We start from the raw sequence: 24647 nt of genomic DNA on the forward strand, positions 1-24647 counted from the left end.
TAAAATTTATATGAGACCTCTTCCTACCTTGTCCACTAAATCCTCCCCCAAACACAGATTGTAGGAGCACCCTAAGACATAATAAGAATAATTTAAAGCACATGAATGACATTCTTTGTTTATTCAAATAGATGTATATGTAGCAATACATTCATTTAAATAGATTTAGTGATCTTCTCCTCTGCACATACCACTTGGACAATCGTCTTAGCCCAAAAGGAACTTAAAATCTTGTTGGGAGATAAGTTGTGCAAACTCAGTGCCTTCAAGTTCCCATCAGTTAACAAATGTTGACTCGGACAGGTGTAAATGGTAGGGAGTGGTGAAGACTTTGGGAACTAGTGATTGCACACCTCATTTAAAGAGATTCCAATTTAATACTTTTTAAAACCATTGTGTTGGACAAATGAAACTTTTATGGGAAAATTTAACCTATTGGGTAGGACTTAGTCTATGGACAGCCAACTTTTCAGTGTTTCAGTTATCTACTGCTGTGTAACAAGCCACCCTAAAATTTTGAGTGTTAAAACAACAGTAATTATTTGTTTCTCTCTCTTGTGGCTCTGGAGGTCACCAGGCTCAGCTGGGTGGTTCTTGCTCATGGTCTTTCATGTTGTTACTGTCATATAGTGACTGAGACTAGAGTCATGTGGGAGCCTTCCTCTCTCAGAGCTAGTGGTTGATGATGGCTATTCGCTGGAATGCCTACTATAGCCTCTCTGTGGGCACTGGGCTACTTTATAGCATGCTGACTGAGCAAGACATTTCAAAGAGCAAGTTTCCTGAGAATGAGAGGGGGAGGGAGGGCTCATGTGTGCACACCCCAGGGGAGGTTGTATCGCCTTTAACTGCCTAGCATTGGTAGTCATGCAGTGTCATTTCCACTGCATCATATGTTTTAGCAGGGAGTCACTGAGGCCAGCCCGTAATTAAGAGGAGAGGAATTTACACTGCACCTCTTATTGGGAAGAGTGTAAAAAAATAAAGGCCAACACAGATGAGAACCAGCACAGGTAGCCTTACATTAGAGAATAATAAAACTAAATATATAATAAACTTGGGTGTAATCAGGGTGATACAGAAAATATTTAATGGCTGGTTTGGCGTGGGCACTGACCAATTAGAAGAAATAATAGCATCCATAACTGATAGGTTCTACTGGTGCAGCCACGTAATATGAGCTCTGCATATACCCAAGGCTCCAAACATGCCCTAGAATCAGCAAGATCTCTGTGAGGTCAGGAAAGGTGAGGTCATGTGTCTGGATTAAGATGTTTTAGGCGTATGGTTGTCTGAGTTCGTTTTTTTGTTTTGTTTTTGGTCTGTCTTTGTACATCAGTTACAGACATTTTCCTTTCATGGCTCTTACCCTAATGTTTTGAAAGTTTATTATTTGCAAAAGGGAGAGGAGTTGAGAAGGATGGGAAGTGAAGGGATAAGCTCTAGGAATACACATAATCTTTTGTACATATTATGGTTCAGTCCAATGTCATTTAGAGGCCAAGTTGAGAGACACCTGGATTCTCCCTTCTTGACCCAAACAGCAAACATACAAATGCTTAGTTCTTTGCATAGTGTATTAGTTTTCTGTTACTGCTGTAACAAATTACTATAACCTTGGCACCTCAAAATGACATAAATGTATTATTTCACAGTTGTGTAGGTCAGAAGTGCAGGTTGGCTTGGCTGGTTTCTTGGCTCCAGGTTTTATAAAGCTGAAATCAAGGTGTCAGCTGGCTGGGTTTTTAGCAGGAGGCTCTGGGAAGAATCCTCTTCAAGCTCATCAAGTGTTGGCAGAATCCAGTTTCTTGTGGTTACAGAACTGAGGTTCCTCCTTCCTTGCTGGCTGTCATCTGGGAGACACTCTTCACTTGAAAGGTCTCTCTCTGGTCCTTGCACGTGGCCCCTATATCTCAGAGCAAGCAACAGCGTGTGGAATCCTTTTCACTCTTGGAATGTCTGAATTCCTGTTCTGCAGAATCTCTTCTGACTTCCTCCACTGTTGCATCTCTCGGATTCCAGTCAGAGAAGGTTTTCTGCTCTGAAGAGCTCATGTGATTAGAATGGGCCCACCTGGATAATCCTGGGTAACCTCCCTATTTTCAGGTCCTTAAACTTAATTACATCTGCAGTCGTTTTTTGTCATGTAATGTAACATTCACAGGATCCGGGGATTAGGATGTAGATATATTTTGGGAGCCATAATTCTACCTAACTTAGGTAGCAACATTAAGTCAATGAAAGTGCTTTCTTGTCTACTTATTTCCTCAGGAAAATAAGCCAGTCATTAAGTTTGTGTTAAACATTAGGGCTTTTTGAAATACTAATCCTAACGTTGAAGGAAAAGAATATGCATTTATGGAAATGAGTATAGGTTTCAGTTTTGACAAGAGAAGGGACACTCTTTCTCTTGATGTCTAGTAATGTCTCCAGTGTAATATAACTGGTTTGAAGTCAGAACGACCAGACTTTGTGCAAGTATATAATGCTTGTAAGTCTCATCATCCTCATCTGTGAAATGGGCTAATAATTGTTATTGTTGCTATGGGGAAAAACCTGTGAATTGAAAGTGCTTAGGACACAGGAAGTGCTTAATGAATGTTAGCTAATAATAATAATAATAATAATAATAATAATAATAATAGAATGACATATTCATGGACTTTATAGGTGGGGAGAAGGTATGGGTGGACCAACTAGAGTCAACACTTGGATTTCCTACTAGTTTCATATTGCTGACATAAATTATTAGTCTGACGTAATTATTCTATTAAAACAGAAATTAGTAAAATGATTGTTCTGAAAAGGAATTTATACAAGCTTATTTTAAGCAATTCAACTTAAGACAAATTGCTTGGTTTTCATCATAAAGGGCAACTCACAGCCATCTAAGTCAGGGGTTGGCAAACTATGGCCTGTGGGATGAGCCTTGCCCCCTGCCTGTTTTTGTATGGCTCATGAACTGAAAACGATTTTTAGAGATTAAGAAACAGTTGATTTTGCAGTTGATTTGAGGATGGGAAGCACTAAGTTTGAACCCCAATTAAGCAAAGTGTTATGCTGCCCCAAAAGAATTCCATTCTTCTTATTAACAGGCCTGGATTATGAAACATTGTACTCAATTATTATTATATTTTGAATTTTATAAAAAATTTGTGGAATATTTTCTCTCACTAGAGAAGTACCTACATAACATCCTTGATTTTGCACCTTTGCCTCAAAAATGCCAGTATGTTTATGGCGTGACTTCACAGAAAAATACTTTTGCCGAGCCCTGATCTAAGTAACCTACTGTGTATTTAAAATGGAGTGTAGACTCTTCATAGCTGGAAGGTACTCCCAAGATCTCCTAGTGCCATACCTTAATTTTATAGGTAAAGGTGAACCCCAAGAAGGTTCCGACACAACCCAGCTAGTTTGTGATGGGGCAGGACAAGTCTTTAGGTCTTTTGGTGCTTAAATCTAAACTTTCCACCAGAATAGGCAGATCCTCTGCATAACATGGATGCACTTTATTTGTCTCTCTTTACATGGATCTCTGTGTTGTCAAAAGTCCAAAACCTTTTAATGTGAACAGGTCGGAAGTGATGCAGCAAAGAAACTCAGCTGTCGCATGGACCCACTGAACAGGGCCTGGCAACCATCAGCCTGTTGCTGGGTTTCCATCTGCAGGGAGAGCCCTTTAGATTCTGGGATTTCTCATTAAAGATGTTTCGGAAGCACTGGTGCTGACTTTTTCCATTAAGTTAGTACCAGTGAATAGCCAGGCATGTTAATACATTCTTATTGAACCATGTTCAGTTTAGGATGAGACTGTTTATTGAGCAGAGCAGTAGCGCTAAAGTGAAATGATCGTTTCCCCTCGTGCCCCGTATCCCCATTGTTCTCTGGTTATTTGCTAATATAATCCCACCACATTGTGTTTGTTCTTGCTTTCCTCCTGCCTGGATAATGACGATCACTTGGTGCTATTTGTTTCTCCTTCTACAGGTGGTTTACAAATCCAACGACGGTCAATGCCTTCTATAGTGCATCCACCAACCAGATCCGTGAGTCCTCGGCTTCTTGTCTCCTGGTTAATCTGGTACAAAATGGAAGGAACTCTTCCATGCCTATGATTAAGGGTAGGGCATTCTTTATCCCCTCTTGCCCCCCCAAAGTGACCAGGTATGTTGGTGAAGGAAGTTTGTTTCCATACCCATATGCCCAGTCTTCTTTACTCCTTTCACCTTCTAAGTTTTTTTTTTTAAAGCTTAATATCACCATTGAGTAAAAAATAGAATCAACTACAATAAATAAAACTGCAGTGAAGTTGGCCATGAAAAAGGAACAAGCTTCCCCTTTCCTCTCATAATGGTCTTACTGATTTTGTCCACACCGTTTTATTTATTTCTAGGGTTGATGGGAAAAGCAAGCAGGTAACTGGGCAGATTGTAGAACCCGAGGGGACTATCCATATATAAGAGAAGTTGGGAAATGTTCTAATTAACCCTAGGATGTAAAGTCATGAGTGTCTTTTATTTACATGTTTTTAGTACACGTAATTTCAAATGCCATGACAAGTTTAAAAAATTATTAAAGATCAGGTTGGCACAAATTAAAAATGTGACAGCACCAAGTGTTGGCAACAGGGATACATACTCACTGCTGGTGGAAATGTGAACTGGTTTGCCCACTTTGCAGAGCAGTTTGGTAACACCTACAAAAGCCAGAGATGTCCATGCGTACCTCTGGCCATCATCTGCACTCTTGGCGTGTGCCCTAGTGCTGTGATTCTCAAAGTGTGGTCCTGGGACCACCACAACAGCATCCCAGGGGAGCTTGTTAGATATGCAGATTCTTGGGCCCTGCCATGGACCTATTGTTCATGAGCCCTAGACATGGGCTCAGAAACCTGTTTTATTAAGCCCTCTAGGTGACTCTAACATAGTTTGAGAACCACTACCCTAGAGAAGCCTCACACAGGGAGGCCCATGTGAGAATGTTCATAGCAGTATTGTTTACATAGCAGGAAAAGGGGAGCAAGCTACGTGTCCCTCTGCCGAAAAAATGAATCAAATGTGGCATGTTCACACAAAGGAATGCCACACAGCAGTGAACAGTGAGTGACCTAGAGTGACATGTAGTAGCATGATGAGCTTCACAAATATTAGGCGGTGTGGGGGAAAACAACAACTTGGGAATATATATGGAGTACGATACTGTATAAATAAGGTCGAAAAACATGCAGGATAGTTCTGTATATGTAGTAAAAGTATGAAGACATTCACGAGAATGACAAATTGCGAGTTCAGGTTGGCGGTGACCTGCTGTGGAGAGGGGCTCCCTCCCGCTTGAGCCCTTGCTTGTCTCTCATCCCCTCCTGCCCCTCTTCTGATCTCCATATTCACGCCCTTGCTTGGTAATAAGACCTAATCCCATGGTTTTAAGCGCATCGCTATGCTGTTTGTTAAATGCAGGGGATGGAGTTTATAAAGACTTACCACCCTTGACCATGCACTACCATTCCTTCCCGACCCTCGGATGTCTGTAATAGCCTCCTCACTAGCCTCCCTTCTTCTGTCCTTATCCGCCTTCAGTCTATTCTAAATGTAATATTGCAGCCATTTTAAGATCTTTTACAATCATCTCATTTCCCTCCTTTGCTCAGAACCTTTTATCACCTTCCCATCTCATTCAGAATAAAAGCCAAATTACTTGCAATGGCCCAGAGGCCTCTTATCGTGCTGCCTTGACCTCCCCTCTGTTCCAGCCACCCTGACCTCCATCCTGTTCCTAGAGCATGAGACACTCCTCCCCCTGGTATTTATACTCAGGACCCTCTTTGCCTGGGAAAACTTCCCCAAGTGATCTGCCTGGTTCACACTCCCGCGTCCTCAGATCTGGGCCAGAAGGCCACGTTCTCAGTGAGACATCCTGTCCTGCCTGCCCACTGTAGATCCTCTGTGCTGGGCCTCATCCCGACAGGGCTCCCTTGCCAGATAGGGCAGCCCTGAGGCTGTGGCTGCCTACTCCCAGCAGGCACATCTCCTTCGAGTCGCCCTCATGTGGCCACTTGGGAAATAGCAGCCTCTGCAGGACTTGTCTGCGAGAGGAATGAGCAGAAGGAAAACAAACAGATGGTGGTAGTTTTTTGATTTCTACATTAACTTATTTAACCATATCAGTTCAATATTTTGGAAATTTCAGATGTAACGCCTTACTATAGAAATATTCATTATCATTAAAATACTATTGCTTTCTTTTCCCCCCAGCTTTATTGAGGTATAATTGACAAATAAAAATTGTCTATATTGAAAATGCACGACATGATGTTTTGATATAGCTCCACACTGAGAACTAAGCTGCATATGGGAACTTATGATATTTGGGATTTTAATTATAAATGCTCTTTGTAACAATATGAATTATATTTATATGATGTGAATTATAATAATAATTGGAATAACCTATTGGGTAATAGAAAATTCCCTAGATTATTCATTTTAAAAGAAAGTGTTTTATGTAATATTTGGTACATGCAAAAGAATATATGTAACATACAAGAACATGTAAAGCTATAAAGTATATAAGAAAACATATGATAAATATAGGCCTATGAGTCCAGCACCCAACCAAGAACTGGAACATTCCCAATATCATGGCATCTGTCTGTGCTCCTCCCCGTCCCATTCCTCTCCCATATCGTAGAGGTAACCACTATTCTGATTTCGTGTTTATCATTTTCTTGTTTTTTTAAACAATGAATGTTAAACCATTTAAGTATGCCTAAACAACATAGTGTTTATTTTTGCTTATGTTTTAGCAAAAATATGTATATTGCATGCAGTCTTAAGCAGTTGATTTTTTCAATCAGCATGTTTTTAAGATTCATCCACATAGCATGTGGCAGTAGGTTTCCTTCATTTTCATTGCTCTATAATATTCCATTGTGTGACTGTACCCCAGATTACTTATTTGTTTTGCAGACCTTTTCTGTTGGCAGACCTATGTGTTTCGCCCCAGGTTTTTGCTGTTATGAACAGCAGTGCTCTGAACATTCTCATACATGTTCCCTGAAACAAGTATTTGGGGTCTATATGAGGAGTGGAATTACTGGCTTGTAGAGTATGAAAATGCTCAACTTTACCAGATAACACCAAATGTTTTCCAAAGCGAGTGTTCCAAAGTACAGAAGTGTTTTCATCAACTCTCATTTCATCAGCTCTTGGCATTGGTAGATTTCATTTTCACCAGTTTAGCGAATGTAATAGATCAGCTCTTATGCAAGAAAAGGCATTGAGATAGACTCTTCACCAGTGTTTCCACACTCACTTTCCAGTGTCAGTGAAGGCTTACTACATCTTTGGGGATTGAAGTATGCCTGCTAATAATTCTGCCTCCAGGATTCACCCCTGTTCAGCCTTTCCTTGTCTGGGAAGAGCTGATCCTGTCAGAGGTATACTGAAGAAGCAGCCATTTCAGGGTAAACCAGTGGTTTCTCAAAAACTCATGAGCAGAGGGGGTTTGAAATGAACAATTTGAAGCAATATTTTAATTAAGAGATTCAAGCTGTTTCTATTTTCCTAATGACCAGTGCTTGCTCTCATTGTAAATTACATTCCCAGGCAAGATGACAAGGAATCCTTTGGGTAACTTTTTTCTCTCTCTCTCCTTTCTGATTTTCTGGACTACAAATTAAGACAGGTGGAGTTCCTTCTTATACATTTCCCCACTGGGTTTCCTGGGACTTCCCTCCAGCCCCCAACTGCCTTCTTTTTGCTTCACTGAAGAAGTGAAAAATTGAGGTGATTTTCTGAAATGAACATCTTTATTGATTAGGGGCTGATTCTGACAGCATGTGGCCATCTGTTTAATTGGGTTTCACATCTAAGATGTAACTATACTTAGTAACGTGATTTATGAGAATTACATTCAGTTCCCATTATCATTTTCTGATTTATGCCACTTAAGTCTGCTTCTGCGCACAGTAGAGACTTGAGCAGAAAATAGAAAAACCCGTATGTTTTTTTTTCTTGCAAATCCATGCCTTTGTGTGAAACTCCATGATATGTGGCTTTCTTTCATTGTTAGATTTTTGCAAGGTAGTTATAGCTCCTTATTTTTCTACCCTTGTCAAGGTGGGTAGCATGTCCTCAGATACAGAGTGCAGTGTGAAATAATAATGATTTAAGTCTGTTGTACAAGGAGTCATACTCAGGAACTAGTGCAGAACTTAATTATATTTGAACAGATAAGGTGCTTAAAGAGGAAAGTAAAGAGCTAAGGTTATCGGTGCCTAAGCTTGTGCCTCCCTAACTTTGTGATAACTGCAAAACTGGTCTTCCTACTTTGAGTAGGGAATCAGCGCAGACCAGGATGGGAGACCTTGAGTGCCAGTGATTTTGTTGTATGACCTTGGTCAAGGTATTTCTCCTTCCTGACGCCTATTGTCCACATCTGCCATATGTTGAGGTTACCTAGCCCACAGAGTTCTGGGTGAGGATTTAGTGAGATGAATTTGAAAAGTCCCAGCACGTTGCCACATTGTGTATTTAAAATTGACATGCCAGTAATCCCCAGGATAGCCAGTCTCTCACAGAATATACAGCAGGATATAAAGATTTTGATCTCAAAATATTTTATAAATTAACACTATTTTGTGCATTAAAAATGCAACCAATTTGGAAAAGTGTTTGGCAGTTTGTTGCTATCTCCTATAACCCAGAAATCCCACTTTTGATGATGGATCTTTATGCCCACCAAAATACGTGTACACAAATGTTCATAGCAGCTTTAATCATAATTGTAAAAACCTGGAAAGAACCTTATGTCCATCAACAGCAGAATAGGTAAATAAATTGTGGTATAGTCATACAATTGAATACTATATAGCAATGAAAAAGAGCAAACTGCTCCATGCCACAGTGCGTAAGAATGACACTGACTTAATGCTCTATGAAACGCTGCATGTTTCCATTCGTATAAAGTTCAGGAACAGGCAAACGGACCTGGGATCTAGGTGATAGAAGTTAAAATAATGGCTACCTTTGCTGGGGGTATTGACTGGGAGGGGTTACAGGAAACATCTTGATCTGGGAGGTGGTTGCACAGGTGATACATGTGTAAAAACACATTGTGTTCTCCCATTAAAGTTTGTGCCTTTACTATACGTATGTAATACCTCAACACTCTCATTCCTCCGATAAAAGTGTGTGGAACAGCGTATAGCATGCGTAGACATTCCAGGTTTATAACGTGTGACCTCAGGCCAAGCCTCTGGAGGCATAGACCAGGGATCAGCAGACTTTGTCTGTAAAGGGCCAGGTCATAAATATTTTTGTCTTTGCCAGCCACGTGGTCACTGTTGCAAATTCTCAAGCTTGCCATTGCTGTCAGAGACAATTCATAAAGAAATGAGCATGGCTGTGTTCCACTTAAACTATTTACATGGGCTGTAGTTTGCCAACCCCCGGTGTAGAAACCCCACCTCCCCAGGTGTAGAGCCCTGTTACAGGAAAGGATCCATGGAACCTTGACGAGTATTCTGACCCAAATGTTAAACTACTTTGGATCTGTCAGGTGATGGCAGAAAGGTGATAGAGTCAACAGCTCACATTTGTTTTTTTCATTTCTATTAACATGGACTGGTCTTTAGAATAAAATTCATTTCATACATTCTATATCAATGTATATCTGCAAAGTGCCTCATTTCAATATTAGTTTTTATCTTCATACATCTCAAATCATATTAAGGAATTATTTTGAGCAAATAAAACCTTGCCTTGTAAACATGTAAGGCCTAAGGGCTAAAACCAATGATTTTATTACCTTTGCTGTTATACTCAAGGGATTTGGTTGCCCCACTTTAATCAGAGACATTCTGCTAAAGAAGATAAGCCTTTGTCCAGAGGCTGGGCTTATGCTGACATCAAACTATAGAATTAATCCTGAAATCAAACATAGATTTGTTTTGCTGTTAAGGAAATAACTGTGTTTCAAACTGGAAGAATTTCTCCTACTTCATTGACTCTGCTTAAAACTATAAAGTGGGAGCTAAGTTAATAAATACTTGCTTGCGGCCTCTGCTGGAATTTAATAAAGTTAAATTCCTGAATCCACTTGACGCTGTATTTGGGGACAATTTGGGAATAGTTTTCCATAGTTTGGGAGCTAGAAGGAAAGAAACTTGAAGTGGTCACCTCACCCAAACTTCTCATTATCTAGAAGAGACCCTGACACTCAGAGCAACTCTTAGTAACCTATTCATTTAGTATTTATAGAGTCCCCAGTGATTCTCACCTCCTGGTAGTCATGCCCCTGTGTAGTCCCCTCCCACACTGGAGAAAGCTGACCTCTGTAACCAATAGGATACTGTAGAAATGACGGAGTATGACTGCTGTGGCTAAGTCATAAAAGACACTGCGGCTTCTGCCTTGCTCTCTTGGATTGATCACTCTGGGAAAAGCCAGAAGCTGTGTCATGAAGACACTCAAGAAGCTGGTGGAGAGGTCCACATGTGAAGGACCTGAGGCCTCCTGCCCATAACCAGCAGCATGTGAGTATGCCATCTTGGAAGTAGATCCTCCAGTCACGTGGCATCTGCACATGACATCTTGTCAGCCCAGGCTGACATCTTGACATGTTTTGAGATACTTTGTTATACAGTAAGAGATGACTAATACAGAAGCTCCAACTTGCCAGGTACTGAGTTTGGTGGTAGGGTATATAATATGTTATGGTGTAATAGTGAAGAGTGTGGGTTTGATTTTGGTTCCTGGGTTGGCCACTCATAGCTTGCAACCTTGGGCAAGTTAATTAAACATTGTTAAGCCAGAGTTTAATTATCTGTAAAATGAAGATAATAATAGTGACTATTCTATAGGGTTGTCATCAAGATTAAATGTATGTAAAGTGCTTAGAAGAGAGATTTTTGTTTGTTTGTAGGAGGTACTCAATACATTTTAGCTATTAGGAGTCCTTGATTGAGAAGAGTTAGGAGAGACAGACTTGTCATCAGTCGTTTATAAGACATCATGGTGAGTGTGCAACAGAAGGGTGTGCAGTGCATCCTGGGAGCCACAGAGGAGGGGTAATTAATTTGGGGGAGTCAAGATGGCTTCTCAGTGAAAGTGACATTTGAGTGGGCTTTGAAAGGAAAAGAAATTCCCTGAACAAAGAAGGTAGATTGGCACATGAAGGGCATGCAGATAGAAGCACTGGCTGTTGCAGAGGCAGCAGACACAGCAGAGTGTGGTGCAGAAACAGATGGTGAGGTGGTCGTAAATGCTGGGACACAGGCTGTCTATGTTCGGGGCGGGGAGAAGAAGGAATGATGGGAGATGCTCTGTTGAAGAAGCAGATGAGGGCCTTGTAAGCCATATTGAGGAACAGCCGTAGGGAGATAGTATAGTTTTCTTTGGGAGGCAAGAGACTACACATCACTTCCTTAGTGTTAGTCTTAATAATCATGGCTTGGAGAGGGGTTAGATTAAGGCACTTGGACCAGGTAGGTTCAAGAGAAGGATGGATGGGGAGGGTCTAATTTAGGCAGTGACAGTGGTGAGAGGAGAAGGGAGTGAATAAGTTAAATCCCAAAAGATCATTCTCAAATAACTGTAGTACTTATACATGTAGCAGTTTTCCAACTTTTCCACTGATGCCTTGAAGGACTCCCATAAAATGGAGATTACAATTGTTCTATGCAGCTGTTATTCATGGAGAACCACTAACGTGCTAAGCATTGTGCCTGATACTTTAATGTATGTCATCTCTAATCTTCACAGTAGCTCTATAAGCTTGGCATTATGGGTCCATTTTACAGAAGAGGGTACTGAAGCTCAGAGATGCTAAGTAACTTGCCAGAGGCCACAGAACTAGTAAGTTGCAGAGCTGGGAGTATAACCCAGCTTCTCTGATTGCATGTTCTTAGTCTTCACCCTGCACTGTTAGATACTAGATAAGAAATGTAAGGATTGCATGAAGTGATACATGTCAACACACTGTGAAGAAGGTGAAAAGCATGATATAAATGGATGTTAGAGTAATCATTATTATATCATGCTCTCACCCATGTGGGGGGCGGGATTGTTTCTGTTTGTTATGGAAACAAGATAGTCTAGGATGTAGGGACAGCCAGGGGAGGGTCAGCAGGTTGGATGGTCCCCAGGTCCTGCTGATTCCGTGTCCCAAAGGGCTAGGGCACTAAGCAGTTGGTTATTGCCACCTGTAAGAGTGCTGCTCTCTGCAAGCCCTTTGCCTGTGCCCCTGATCTCTTCGCATCGTTGGATTGGGGTAGAGTGAAGGGCGGTTATTTGAGAGATGTCATAAGCTGCCTTAAAAAGAATAATTAGATATACTCTCCAAAAAGGTTTTTCTTTATAAAAATCTACTGTAAGGTATTAAAAGTTTTGTTAAGTGAGCTGAAGTTAAGTCATGAACAGACTTTGAGTAGTTTGCAACATTGCCAGATGCTTCACTTAGCAAGGTTGTGGGATACCTGCTCCAACTATTCTTTTTATTAGTTTCAGGTGTACAAAACAATGTAATAGTTAGACATTTCACCCCTCACAAAGTGATAACCCTCCCCCCCAATCTACTACCCCTCTGGCATTGTATATGTCTATTACAATTCCATTGACTCTATTCCCTATGCTGTACTCCATATCCCGTGACTATATATATATTAAATTATACTTGACATACAATATTCAGCTTCAGCTTCAGGTGTACAGTGCAGTGGTCAAGCATCTTCACCGTCCATGACATGATCTCCCTAATAAGACGTACTCCAAACTATTTTAAGACGTTCTTGTCCTGGTCAGTTGAGGACTCTCGAGGACCTAATAGAGCCCCGTCTCTGAGGCCTGACCAAGGAGACAGCTAAGAATGACATTCTGGGTCGTGCTATCAGAGGACAATGGTGCCCTCACGTGGGAAGCCTGCAGTCTCATGGCATTCCCATTATTGTGGTTAGTGCCAGGACTGGTGCCTGGAGGGACCCATTTGCCCCCTGCAGGGCGTTTCTGAAAACACACTCATGGAGCAGGGGAGTGCTGTTTCCAGGCACAGAGGACTGGGCAGGTTCACTGCAGGGCCGGTAGCAGAAAGCAGGGAATGAGTATCACGGTCAGTCCGATTAAGGAGGTGGGGTGTGAGTGGGATACTCACTGGGAACGAGTGGCCTCGATGTGAGCCAGAGTGAGGAGAGCATCAGGAAGCTGGAATAGAGCCATGGTGATAGGGACAGGAAGTCAGGGAGCAGTCTCACTAATTTATCTTGATACTCACAATCTCTTGCATCCTCCCTTCAAAACAATTGATATTGACACTTATTACAAAAGTGGTTCATATTTATTGTAGAAAATCCAGAAAACTTAGATAAGCCAAAAAAAATTAAAGATTAATGTCATTTAAAAATAACCCTGGTTAATAATTTTGTCGAACACCCCTCAAACTCATATTTATCAACACGTCTTAAAATTGAAGTTAAATATGGACTCATTCAATAATACTGCTTTTTTCCCCACTGAACATTGTAACATGGATATTTTTTCCATTTATTATATAGTCTTCTAAGTTATCATGCATAATATTCCACCAAATAAAAGCCCCTTCATTTCTTTAATTTCCTACCAACAGACATTTAGGCTGTTTCACTATTGTAAAAAAAATCAAACACAAAAAAACCAGAAAAAAACAAAACCAACAACTCTGTGATGATGTTTTGTGGCTAAATTTTTATGCAAATCTGAGACTGTTTCTTTAAATTCCTAGGTGTGGAGTAATTGCTGAGTCAAGTGGTATGACCAATTTAAGGTTTTAAAATACATCTTACCTGACTTCTCTTGAGAAAAGTGGTACCAATTTATATTTCCACTAACGATAGATGAGAAGGTTTTGTATTACCAAGTTATGCATTGTAAAGATGCTATTGGAGGAGATGAATAAAGAGACTCAGTTTTTTTTGTCTAATCGTTATAGGGGAAAATGTTAATCATGTTTTTATTCTTGAGACCATTATCTCACACCTGGATATGGATCAGTGAAGCCACACAAGTATTTGTTGAGCATCTACTATTTTCCCTGGCGTGGGGTGAACATCACTGCCTCTAGTGTCAGTGTTGAATACCTAGGACAGTGATGGTGTGTATGAAAGGACCTGTTGGAATATGAGTAGAATATGAGATACTGAGCTTCACAGTGGGAGGAAATATGTATTTACTCTGCCAGAAGTTGAACTATTGCAATGGTTCTCAAAGTGTGGTCCCTGGGTCAGCTCAGCATCACTTGTGATAAATGGGTATTACCTGGTCCCACCCCTGACCTACCAAATCAGAGACTCTGGGGGTGAGCCCAGCAATTGATGTTTTGAGATTTTAGCCATCAAATCCCTGCTAGATGCTGAAGTTTGAGAACGACTAAGGTATAAAAATGCAGCAAATACAAAAGAAGTCCGACCTGGTTGGGTAGAGGTAGGGGGACTAACTCATCCTGGTTTGCCTGGGACTGTCCCAATTTTAGCACTGAAATTCCATCTCTTAACCCCCTCAGTCATGGGCAAACAGGGATGGTTGGTCATCCTGGTAAAGAAGAAGTTCTCTTTGTTGCAGCCTGAAGGTAATTATGGCAGAAAAAGAATAGAAGGACCAGAAGAGAAGGTTTCAAGATGGAGGGCAGATTTTAGAAGCCGCTCTCTGCTTGTCACTTCTAGGCTGATAGATATGGTAGCAGGAGGTTACCTGCAGGAAGCCAGCAGATGGCTAAGGCATCTTGCTGAATCCCCGGACATGAGTCACAGCTGTTAGAACTTGATACTTTCTGGAAAGGGGAAGGTTGGCATTCACCAAACTACTGCAAGATGCCAAATTGAAAAAAAAAAGACACTATTAATCTTAGCAGTGATGACAATGAAATCCCTATACAGCAAACCACCCCTCCCAAAAAAACCCAAAAGTGCTTTGTAATTGCAGTGATTTTCACATCCCAACTGATAGCCCCCTAGATTCTAGAAGAATGGTATCCGGTTTATCTGATTACAGGAAACAATCCTGAATAAAATGTAACACTCATTCTCTCTTAGTGTGAGCATTCATCCTGGATTTTCGAAGGCAGTTGAAATGAAAAAATTTTTTGTCTTTTTGTACAGTCATAATTTGCAAGCCATGTAAAGTTTCAGTTTTTAAAGTCTAGTTTGCTAAATTATAATAAAAATATCTAATCGTATGTTACAAGCACAGTGTTGAGGAGTGCTGAAGAAAGGACAGTGAGACAGGAGGGTGATATATATACATCAGTTAAGTCAAAGATATGCAGTTTCTTGTTTTTCCTAAACCAAGAGTTCTGAAATTGTTTGCATGTTAGAATCGCCTGGGGAGTTTTTAAAACATACTGATACTCAGGGCTCTATCCCAGAAATTGTGGCTTAATAGGTGTGGGGTAGGGGCCTGGACATGGGTATATTTTTAAAAAGCTCCCCAGGGATTCGAATGTGCAGTTGAGAACCCTTGTCCTGACCTAAACCAGTGGATCTCAACTAGCATGCAGCAGAATCTCCTGGAGGGCCTGTGTGAAAACTCTGGACCCCAACCCCAGAGTTCCTGATTCAGTAGGTCTGGGGTGGGCCCCCGTCATTTGCATCTCTAGCAAGTACCCAGGTGATGCTGCTGCTGCTCTGGGACCACATTTGGAGAACCAGTGTCTTAAACCGTTCCTACGTCAAACGCCAGCCTATTTTACAAACCATCTTTTCCCCTTAATGTAAAAGTGTATAGATGACCCCTCTCCCAAAACACCTCTATGTATCTACTCCCATGTAGCCAGTATTTCTTTTCTTTGCTGAATTTAAAACATTTTAATTGAAAAATACACTTTAGAGAGGTTTGGTACCAGTTCCCCTTCCTCTCTAGATCTTTCAAAATGGAGCTTTTTTTCTGGTTATATTTTATTCTCTCTCCTACTAGGAGAGAGAACCTACTAGGTTGTAGGTTCTTTGAGGATATTTGCCCATTCAAAGCTTACCTCTGTTGCTTGTAACATCATAGGCCCTCAGTAAATGTTAGTCGTCATTGATTATGTATAGAAATTGCATCAACAGAATCAAACCCAATTATTTCCAGTTGTTTTTATAATGGGATTTAAATATACGAACATCTCCAAAATTAGGGTCATAAAATATGTTGACTCAGTGAACTATAGAACTAGAAGTAATTGTATAGGACAAGTAAAATCAAGTAGGTCAGCAGCAGTAACTGCAAGTGAATCTACCAAGAAGTATAATAATGTTGCTAAAATGACACATCAGCAGTAAGCCCTGAAATGTGGATGATACATGGATTAGTTCAGTAATGTAAGTATACACGTAGGCTTTTGAAAATAACTGTCACAACATATACTAGAAAAAAGCCACATTAACACAGCAATAAATCCATGCAAAATACCAAACATCCTATTATTTGACAAAACTAATACAATGAAATGTAGCGATAGAGTCAGTCCCTTAACAAAAGTAACACAAACACCCATAATGAAAGAAAACAGACACAGATACACACGCAATGGAATACCCAAGTATATCTCTGGTGAAAGCAGCTACAGCAAATATGGAAATGGCTTTATTTAAATAAATAGTTGAGTGTGTACTTTGGTCCACACATTCTCAAGCCCATTGGATTCTCCTTTAGAATTTACCCTCTGTCACCTTTTGGACTGAATTTACTTTGTCATTTGCCCCTGGCTGATTGTGCCATTTCTGTCCTGGAGGCATCCTAACTGAACAAATTCAATAATGCTAATTCCTTCAAAGGAGTCAAAAGACAGATTGAATTTAAGAATGATTTCCTCCCAAATTTAGATGAGTCCAAGACACCTTGCATCATATTAGTAAGTTTACAAAAGTTTGCTGTAGAGAAAGGGAAAAAGCAGGTGCTATGGCTTTTGAAACTGGTAGTGAGTGAAAGTTGCATGCCTCCCATCTTGTTAAATTTGACCAAACATGGAAACAACAGGGAAAGATGTGTGAGTCTGACTACAGTTAAATAATCACCGTTAGTGTCAGTATTAAAAAAAAAAAATCCCCAGAACTTCCAAATAACATAAATCTTTGGAAGGTAATGCTTTCAAAATATTTGTTATATGATAACGTTTCTAAGCCATACACTTGTGGGTGTGGAACTTTTAAAATTAATGTGGCAGTTACATGAAAGCATACAAAGAATATAGGGAAAAGAGATTATATTAGTTCAATATTGTTAGGATGAAGGACTCTGATCTAAATCGGTATTTTGTCTGATTTTCTTTTTTAAGCATATGTCACAACCATGAAAAGGTAGACTATCCTTCTTTTCTTTCTTTTTTATTGGGGAAGTGGAACAGGACTTTATTGGGGAACAGTGTGTACTTCCAGGCGTTTTTTTCCAAGTCAAGTTGTTGTCCTTTCAATCTTAGTTGTGGGGGGTGCCGTTCAGCTTCAAGTTGTTGTCCTTTCAGTCTTAGTTGTGGAGGGCGCAGCTCAGCTCCAGGTCCAGCTGCCGTTGCTAGTTGCAGGGGGCACAGCCCACCATCCCTTGTGGGATTCCAGTAGTTGAACCGGCAGCCTTGTGGGTGAGAGCCCACTGGCCCATATGGGAATCGAACCGTCAGCCTTCGGAGTTAGGAGCATGGAGCTCCAACTGCCTGAGCCACCGGGCCGGCCCCCTACTTTTATTTCTTGGTTGTAGGGAAGGCTAAGAGGACACAGGGGTGATGAGATTTGCATGGAGGTGGACAGGGCTTTTCATCTTGTTAATAACTGCATTCTGATTGAGAGTTTGTTGGGAAAAATGTGTGGACCTCAAAGCTACACTAGTTCTACCATGAATCCAAGAGAATGGAACAAACAAAGTCCCTAATTTAGAAGGAAATTGAAAACCGCAACTTGCATAATGGAACATATCCCCATTCTGGTACTGAATATGGAAACTTAAAGAAGTAGCACATTGGTAGTGCTGATAGTACCATGTCATGATTTAGACTTTGGCTAGTGAGAGGTTCTCATAATTATAGGTGATGCTTAACCCAGTCATCCCTTTGAGTTTCAGAAGGTTCAGATTCCATTCACTCAACAAATATTTAGTGAGTGCTTACCATGTGCCAAGTACTGTTCTAGCTCTGGCGATATCACGGTGAAAGAATAGTAAAAACAAATAACATAAAATTCCCTTTTGTTATGGAGTTTGTATTCTAGTTGGGGGAATACAGATAGTAATTTATATAGAGAGTAAAATGTAGAGTATTATTGATGGTGATATTATGGTGAGATGTAAAGCAAGAAAAGGGGGTGGGGTAATACATCTCTCCTTTAAAAAATCACCGGGGAGGGCCTTAGTGAGAGGTGATGTTTGAGTAAATATCTGAAGCAAGCTGTGCAGACAGCAGTGGAAATTTCCAGAATGGGGAAAGAGGGGTGAGAAGAAAGGGAAATTACTCACTTTTTTTCATGTATCTCTGTACCGTGTCAATTTGCTATACCTGAGTATACATATATGTTTGTTTTCTTAGGTCTGAGCTATGGGATCAGGAGCTAATTTTGGCTTCATCTCTATATTTGTCTATACTAAAAGACCTAATTAATGTGATTTTACATCAATAAAATGGATACCGAAACCCAGACACAAAGGCATTCAACTTTTCCTGGAAAGCTGTAGCTATGGTTAGGATATAGCTTTATGACTATAAAGATCAAATAGTTGAACCTGCCTGAATTATTGTCCACTGAATGTGATCAGTTTTTTTGGCCACTGTGTCCTAAACAAAAACACTATGTTTTTTATGGTCAGCATTTTGCTGAGACTCACCTAGGTGAGTCAGTATTCACTGATATGAGAGGTATGAGAAACTCCTATAAAAACGAGAAGTTAACCCAAGTAGAAAACCAAAAGCAGGTCTTAGTGGTTTTCCAAGGTGCAGATTTGAAAAAGAGAAATTTTTACTAACAATGAGGTTATTAGAACATATAGATATTAATATTTTGTCAGACTTTTAGTCTTTGGTGTTTTATAACTATAATGTGTATTTTTGCTTGATAGAAATGAAACTTGCTGGTGTTGACAAATGTAAGGGCAAAATACTACTATGTAAACTTAGTTAACTGTAAACTGTTTTTGGATAATTTTAGAAGAATTTTCTGTAATACACACATTTATTTCTAAAAAAGTTAATTTTAATTACACAAGTTGATTTCTAATCAAAATGTAAAACATTACATTTATGTCCAAAGCCCCTTTAACCCCCCATCACCCCAAATCCCAGTTATCTCCACCAGGTAACCACTATGATCACTTTAATATGTATTTTACGGACCTTTTCTGTGCATTTACATACATATACTCACATTGATAGGATAGTTATTTAAAAATATAAATGGTATTTATATATCTATATCTGTGCCTTGCTTTATTCCAACAATATGTCTTGGAGATTTTTTCATGCTAGACTATTAAGACCTACCTCTTTCTTTTAATTTGTTGCGTAGCAGTCCATAATATGGTTATGCCATAATATAGTCATTCCTCTCCTGATGGACATTTAGTGTGTTCACACTTTTCTCAATTCCAGCAACACAGCAATGAACATATTTAGCCATGACTGCACAGTGTACAGGAGCCGGTGATTGGGCACTGGTTTTCGAAGGGTGGCCCCTGGACCAGCAGCATCGGCATCATGGGAAAGCTTGTTAGAGATGCAAATTCTTAGTCCCCTCTCCAGACCTACTGACTCAGAAACTCTGGGGTGGGGCCCAGCAGTCTATATTTCAATAAGCCCTCCAGATGATTCTGATGCATGATAAGATTTGAGAACCAGTGGCAGGAATAGATGAGTATGTGTGTATATATATGCGTAGGTGCATATGTGTACATAATAAGTCAGTTCTGCTATCATGCGACATTTGTGTTCCTAAACATCACTGCACTATGCAGAATTGTGCAATAAAAGCTGCAAGGCTTATGGGAAAAATGGGGTTAGGCACACAGCATTTGCAACCTTTATTGGCGACACATGAAAACAAAAGCTAGGCACCTAATAAAAACAATAGCACAGTTTTACACGTGTTAAATGGGTAAATACATAAATGCTACAATAAATACGGCACTTTTTCTAGAAAAGACCTGAAGTTTTCTTGTGGAAGTGGGCACTGGAGGGCTTGCAGCTTACGAGTTATAGCGTAGTGGTGGAAGGAGGGTTATCTGAAATTGGGAGGAAAGTTTTAACACCAGATCTGGGTGGGCGTGGCTTTTAACACACAGTGAATGGAGGTATCCAGTCTGTGTTGGGATGTGTGCATTCTGTGTATTCCTATGTGGCTCAGTTCATTTGGGTGCAGTTTTCTGCTTTCATCCAGCATTTCTTGTGGAGGAAATGGTACATAAGCAGACGTGAAATTGGAGTTATGCCCTGGTTTTTCTCCTAATATATCAGTCATGTTGGAACAAATTTGCTTTTTCAATACAAGTGTTATATAGCAAGAGTGTATATATTTACACATACATTTTCACATATTACACATAAAAGGACCCCATACACGACCGAATGCTATTTTTTCACTTAAGACTTTTTTTAAGTAAACTTCAGTGATAATTATATTGTACATATACATTGAAAAGGTTCTTGGTGTCTTTAGTAATTTGAAACTGCAAAGTTTCATTATCTCATTTATCTGATGAATATTCATTGAATGTCTAGACCATTTCCAAATAAGTGAAAATAGTGAAACACTAATTACTGAACATAGATTTATCAACTTTTTGCTATTTATTGTATAGGAACTTAATATTTGGGTGTATTACTAAACATATCTTTTTTTTATTAGTTTCAGGTGCACAAGACAAAGTAACACTTAGACGTTTATCATTTATATCCCTCACACTGTGTGAACCCCCTCTCCCCATCCACTATCCCTTTGACATTGCACAGAGCCATTACATTTCCACTGTCTCTATTACTAATGCTGTACTCTGCTTCTTGTAAGTATATACATACATATATATGTATGTATGTATATATATATATATATATATATATATATATATAAAATTATAGTTGGCATTCATTATTGCTCAGCTTCAGGTGTATAGTGCAGTGATCAGGCATCTACATCATCCCTGAGGTGGTCTCCCAAATGGGACAAGTGTCCATCGGATACCCTACAAAATCTTTACATTATTGATTATGTTCCCCAAAATAATTTTCAAAACCCCGTGGCCATCTTGTGGTTACCAACTGTTTTCTAATCCCCTCACCTTCCCCCTTATCCCCACCCCCCTCCCATCTAGCAACCCTCAGTTTTTCCTCTATGTCTCCAAAACTGTTTCTGATTAGTTCATTCACTTATTCTTTTCTTTAGATTCCGCATATAAGTGAGATCATATGGTATTTGTCTTTCTCTGTCTGACTTATTTCACTTAACATAATGTTCTCTAGGTCCATCCATGCTGTTGCAAATGGTAAGATTTCTTTCTTCTTTATGACTGTGTAATACTCCATTGTATAAATGTACCACAGTTTCTTAATCCAGTCATCTACGGATGGGCATTTTGGTTGTTTCCATGTCTTGGCTATTGTGTATAGTGCTGCAATAAGCATAGGAGTGCATAAAGATTTTTGAATTAGAGTTTTGGATTTCTCCGGATAGATACCTAGGAGTGGGATTGCTGGATCATAAGGTAGTTCCATTTTCAGATTTTTGAGATACCTCCAAACTGTTTTCCATAGTGGCTGCACCAATCTGCAATCCCACCAACAGTGCACAAGCGTTCCCTTTTCTCCACATCCTTGCCAGTACTTGTTGTTTGTTGATTTATGGATGATAGCCATTTTGACTGGGGTGAGGTGGTATCTCATTGTGGTTTTTATTTGCATTTCTCTGATGGTTAGTGAGGTTGAGCATTTCTTCATATGTCTCTTTGCCATCTGTATGTCCTTTTTAGAAAAATGTCTCTTCATGTCCTCTGCCCATTTTTTAATTGGGTTGTTTGTTTTTTTGGAGTTGAGTTGAGTGAGTGTTTTATAAATTTGTGATATTAACCTCTTATCAGATATATCATTGGCAAATATCTTTTCTCATTCAGTAGGGTCCCTTTTTATTTTATTGATGGTTTCCTTTGTTGTGAAAAAACTTTTTAGTTTGATGTAATCTCAAATGTTTATTTTTTTCTCTTACTTCCTTCGCACGAGGGAATATATCAGTAAAAATCTTACTCCGGGTAATGTCTGTGAAGTTTGTTCCTATATTTTCTTCTAGGAATTTTATGGTTTCAGATCTTACATTTAAGTCTTTAAGCCATTTTGAATTTATTTTTGTATATGGTGTAAGGAGGTTGTCCAGCTTCATTTTTTTGCATGTGTCTGTCCAGGTTTCCCAGCACCATTTATTGAATAGACTGTCTTTACCCCACCACACATTCTTGCTTCCATTGTCGTAGATTAAATGGCCATATAGGCATGGATTTATTTCTGGACTCTCTATTCTGTTCCATTGATCTATGTGTCTGTTTTTATGCCAGTACCATGCTGTTTTGATTATTGTAGCCTTTTAGTATAGTTTGATGTCAGGTATTGTTATACCTCCCACTTTGTTCTTATTTCTCAAGATTGCTGAGGATATCCAGGGTCTTTTGTTGTCCCATATAAATTTTAGGATTATACGTTCTACTTCTGTGAAAAATGTCGTTGGTAGTTTGATAGGAATTACATTGAATATGTATATTGCCTTAGGCAGTATGGACATTTTAACTATATTAATTCTTCCTATCCATGAACATGGCATGTGTTTCCATCTGTTTGTATCTTCTTTCATTTCTTCAGTGTCTTATAATTTTCTGAGTACAGATCTTTTACTTCTTTGGTTAAATTTATTCCCAGGTATTTTATAGTCTTTGGAACAATTGTTAATGGGATTGCTTTTCTAGTTTCTCCTTCTGATGTTTTATTATTGGTATATACAAATGCAACTGATTTCTGAATATTAATTTTGTATCCTGCTACTTTACTAAATTCATGTATCAGCTCTAATAGTTTCTTGGTGGAGTCTTTAGGGTTCTCTATATATAGTATGATATCATCTGCATATAATGACAATTTTACTTCCTCCTTACCGATTTGGATGCCTTTTATTTCTTTTTCTTGTCTGATTGCTGTGGCTAGAACTTCCAGCACTATGTTGAATAGAAGTGGAGAAAGTGGGCAACCTTGCCTTGTTCCTGATCTTAAGGGGAATGGTTTTAGCTTTTCCCCATTGAGTATGATGTTAGCTGTGGGTTTATCATATATGGCCTTTATTATGTTGAGATATGATCCCTCTATTCCCACTTTCTTAAGGGTTTTTATCATGAATGGCTGCTGGATTTTATCAAATGCTTTTTCTGCGTCTATTGATATGATCAGGTGATTTTTATTTTTCATTTTGTTAATGTGGTGTATCACATTAATTGATTTATGGATGTTGAACCACCCTTGCATACCAGGGATGAATCCCACTTGATCATGGTGTATGATCTTTTTAATGTATTGCTGAATTCTGGTCGCTAATATTTTGTTGAGGATTTTTGCATCTATGTTCATTAGAGATATTGGCCTGTAGTTTTCTTTCTTTGTGGTGTCTTTGTCTGATTTTGGGATCAGGGTGATAGTGGCTTCGTAAAAAGTGTTTGGGAGTCTTCCCTCCTTCTGGATTTTTTGGAAGAGCTTGAGGAGAATAGGTGATAATTCTTTTTTGAATGTTTTGTAAAATTCACCTGTAAAGCCATCTGATCCAGGGCTTTTGTTTGTTGGGAGATTGTTGATTACTGATTCAATTTCCCTGGTGGTAATCAGTCTATTCAGGTTTTCTGTTTCTTCTTGAGTTAGCCTTGGAAGGTTGTACGCCTCTAGAAAATTGCCCATTTCTTCCAGATTGTCAAATTTGTTGGCAGATAGTTGCTCATAGTAATTTCTTAAAATTTTTTGTATTTCTGCGGTGTCTGTTATCACTTCTCCTCTTTCATTTCTGATTTTATTAATTTGGATCCTGTCTCTCTTTTTTTTAATGAGTCTGGCTAAAGGTTTGTCAATTTTGTTTGTCTTCTTTAAGAATCAACTCTTGGATTCATTGATCTTTTGTATTGTTTTTCTGGTTTCTATTTCATTTATTTCTGCTCTGATCTTTATCATCTCTTTCCTTGTACTCCCTTAGGGCTTATTTTGTAGTTCTTTTTCCAGATCCCTTAAGTGTGAAGATAAACTGTTGATTAGTGGTGTTTCTTGTTTCTTTAGGTAGGCCTGCAATGCTATGAATTTCCATCTTAGGACTGCTTTCACGGCATCCCATAGATTTTGGGTTGTCATGTTTTCATTTTCGTTTGTCTCGAGATATCTTTTGATTAATCTTCCTTGATCTCATGCTTGACCCATTCATTATTTAGTAACATGTTATTCAGCCTCCATGAATTTGTGTGTCTTCCAGTTTTTTTCCTGTAGTTAATTTCTAATTTCATAGCACTGTGGTCAGAGAAGACAATTGGTATGATTTCAATTTTCTTAAATTTATCAAGACTTGTTTTGTGGCCTAACATATGGTCTATCTTGGAAAATGTTCCATGTGCGCTTGAGAAGAACGTGTATTTTGCAGCATTGGGGTGAAATGCTCTGAAAATATC

At 39.3% G+C, this 24647-nt stretch overlaps 1 protein-coding gene across 2 annotated transcripts in view; it reads left to right on the forward strand.

Moving 5' to 3' along the window:
* The window catches only part of PHEX (phosphate regulating endopeptidase X-linked), a 204992-nt gene that overhangs the window by 139070 nt on the left and 41275 nt on the right, over positions 1–24647 (forward strand). The window contains exon 15 of one of the 2 annotated variants that reach the window (XM_074323776.2): positions 3991–4124. In XM_074323776.2, coding sequence (XP_074179877.1) covers positions 3991–4124 — 134 coding nt within the window. The remainder of the gene's footprint in view (positions 1–3990; positions 4125–24647) is intronic. The other variant, XM_019714582.3, reaches the window with a different exon arrangement.

The sequence above is a fragment of the Rhinolophus sinicus genome, chromosome 18 (genome assembly GCF_057876585.1).
Source record: "Rhinolophus sinicus isolate RSI-liver-muscle chromosome 18, RSI-T2T, whole genome shotgun sequence".
Classification (NCBI taxonomy): domain Eukaryota; kingdom Metazoa; phylum Chordata; class Mammalia; order Chiroptera; family Rhinolophidae; genus Rhinolophus; species Rhinolophus sinicus.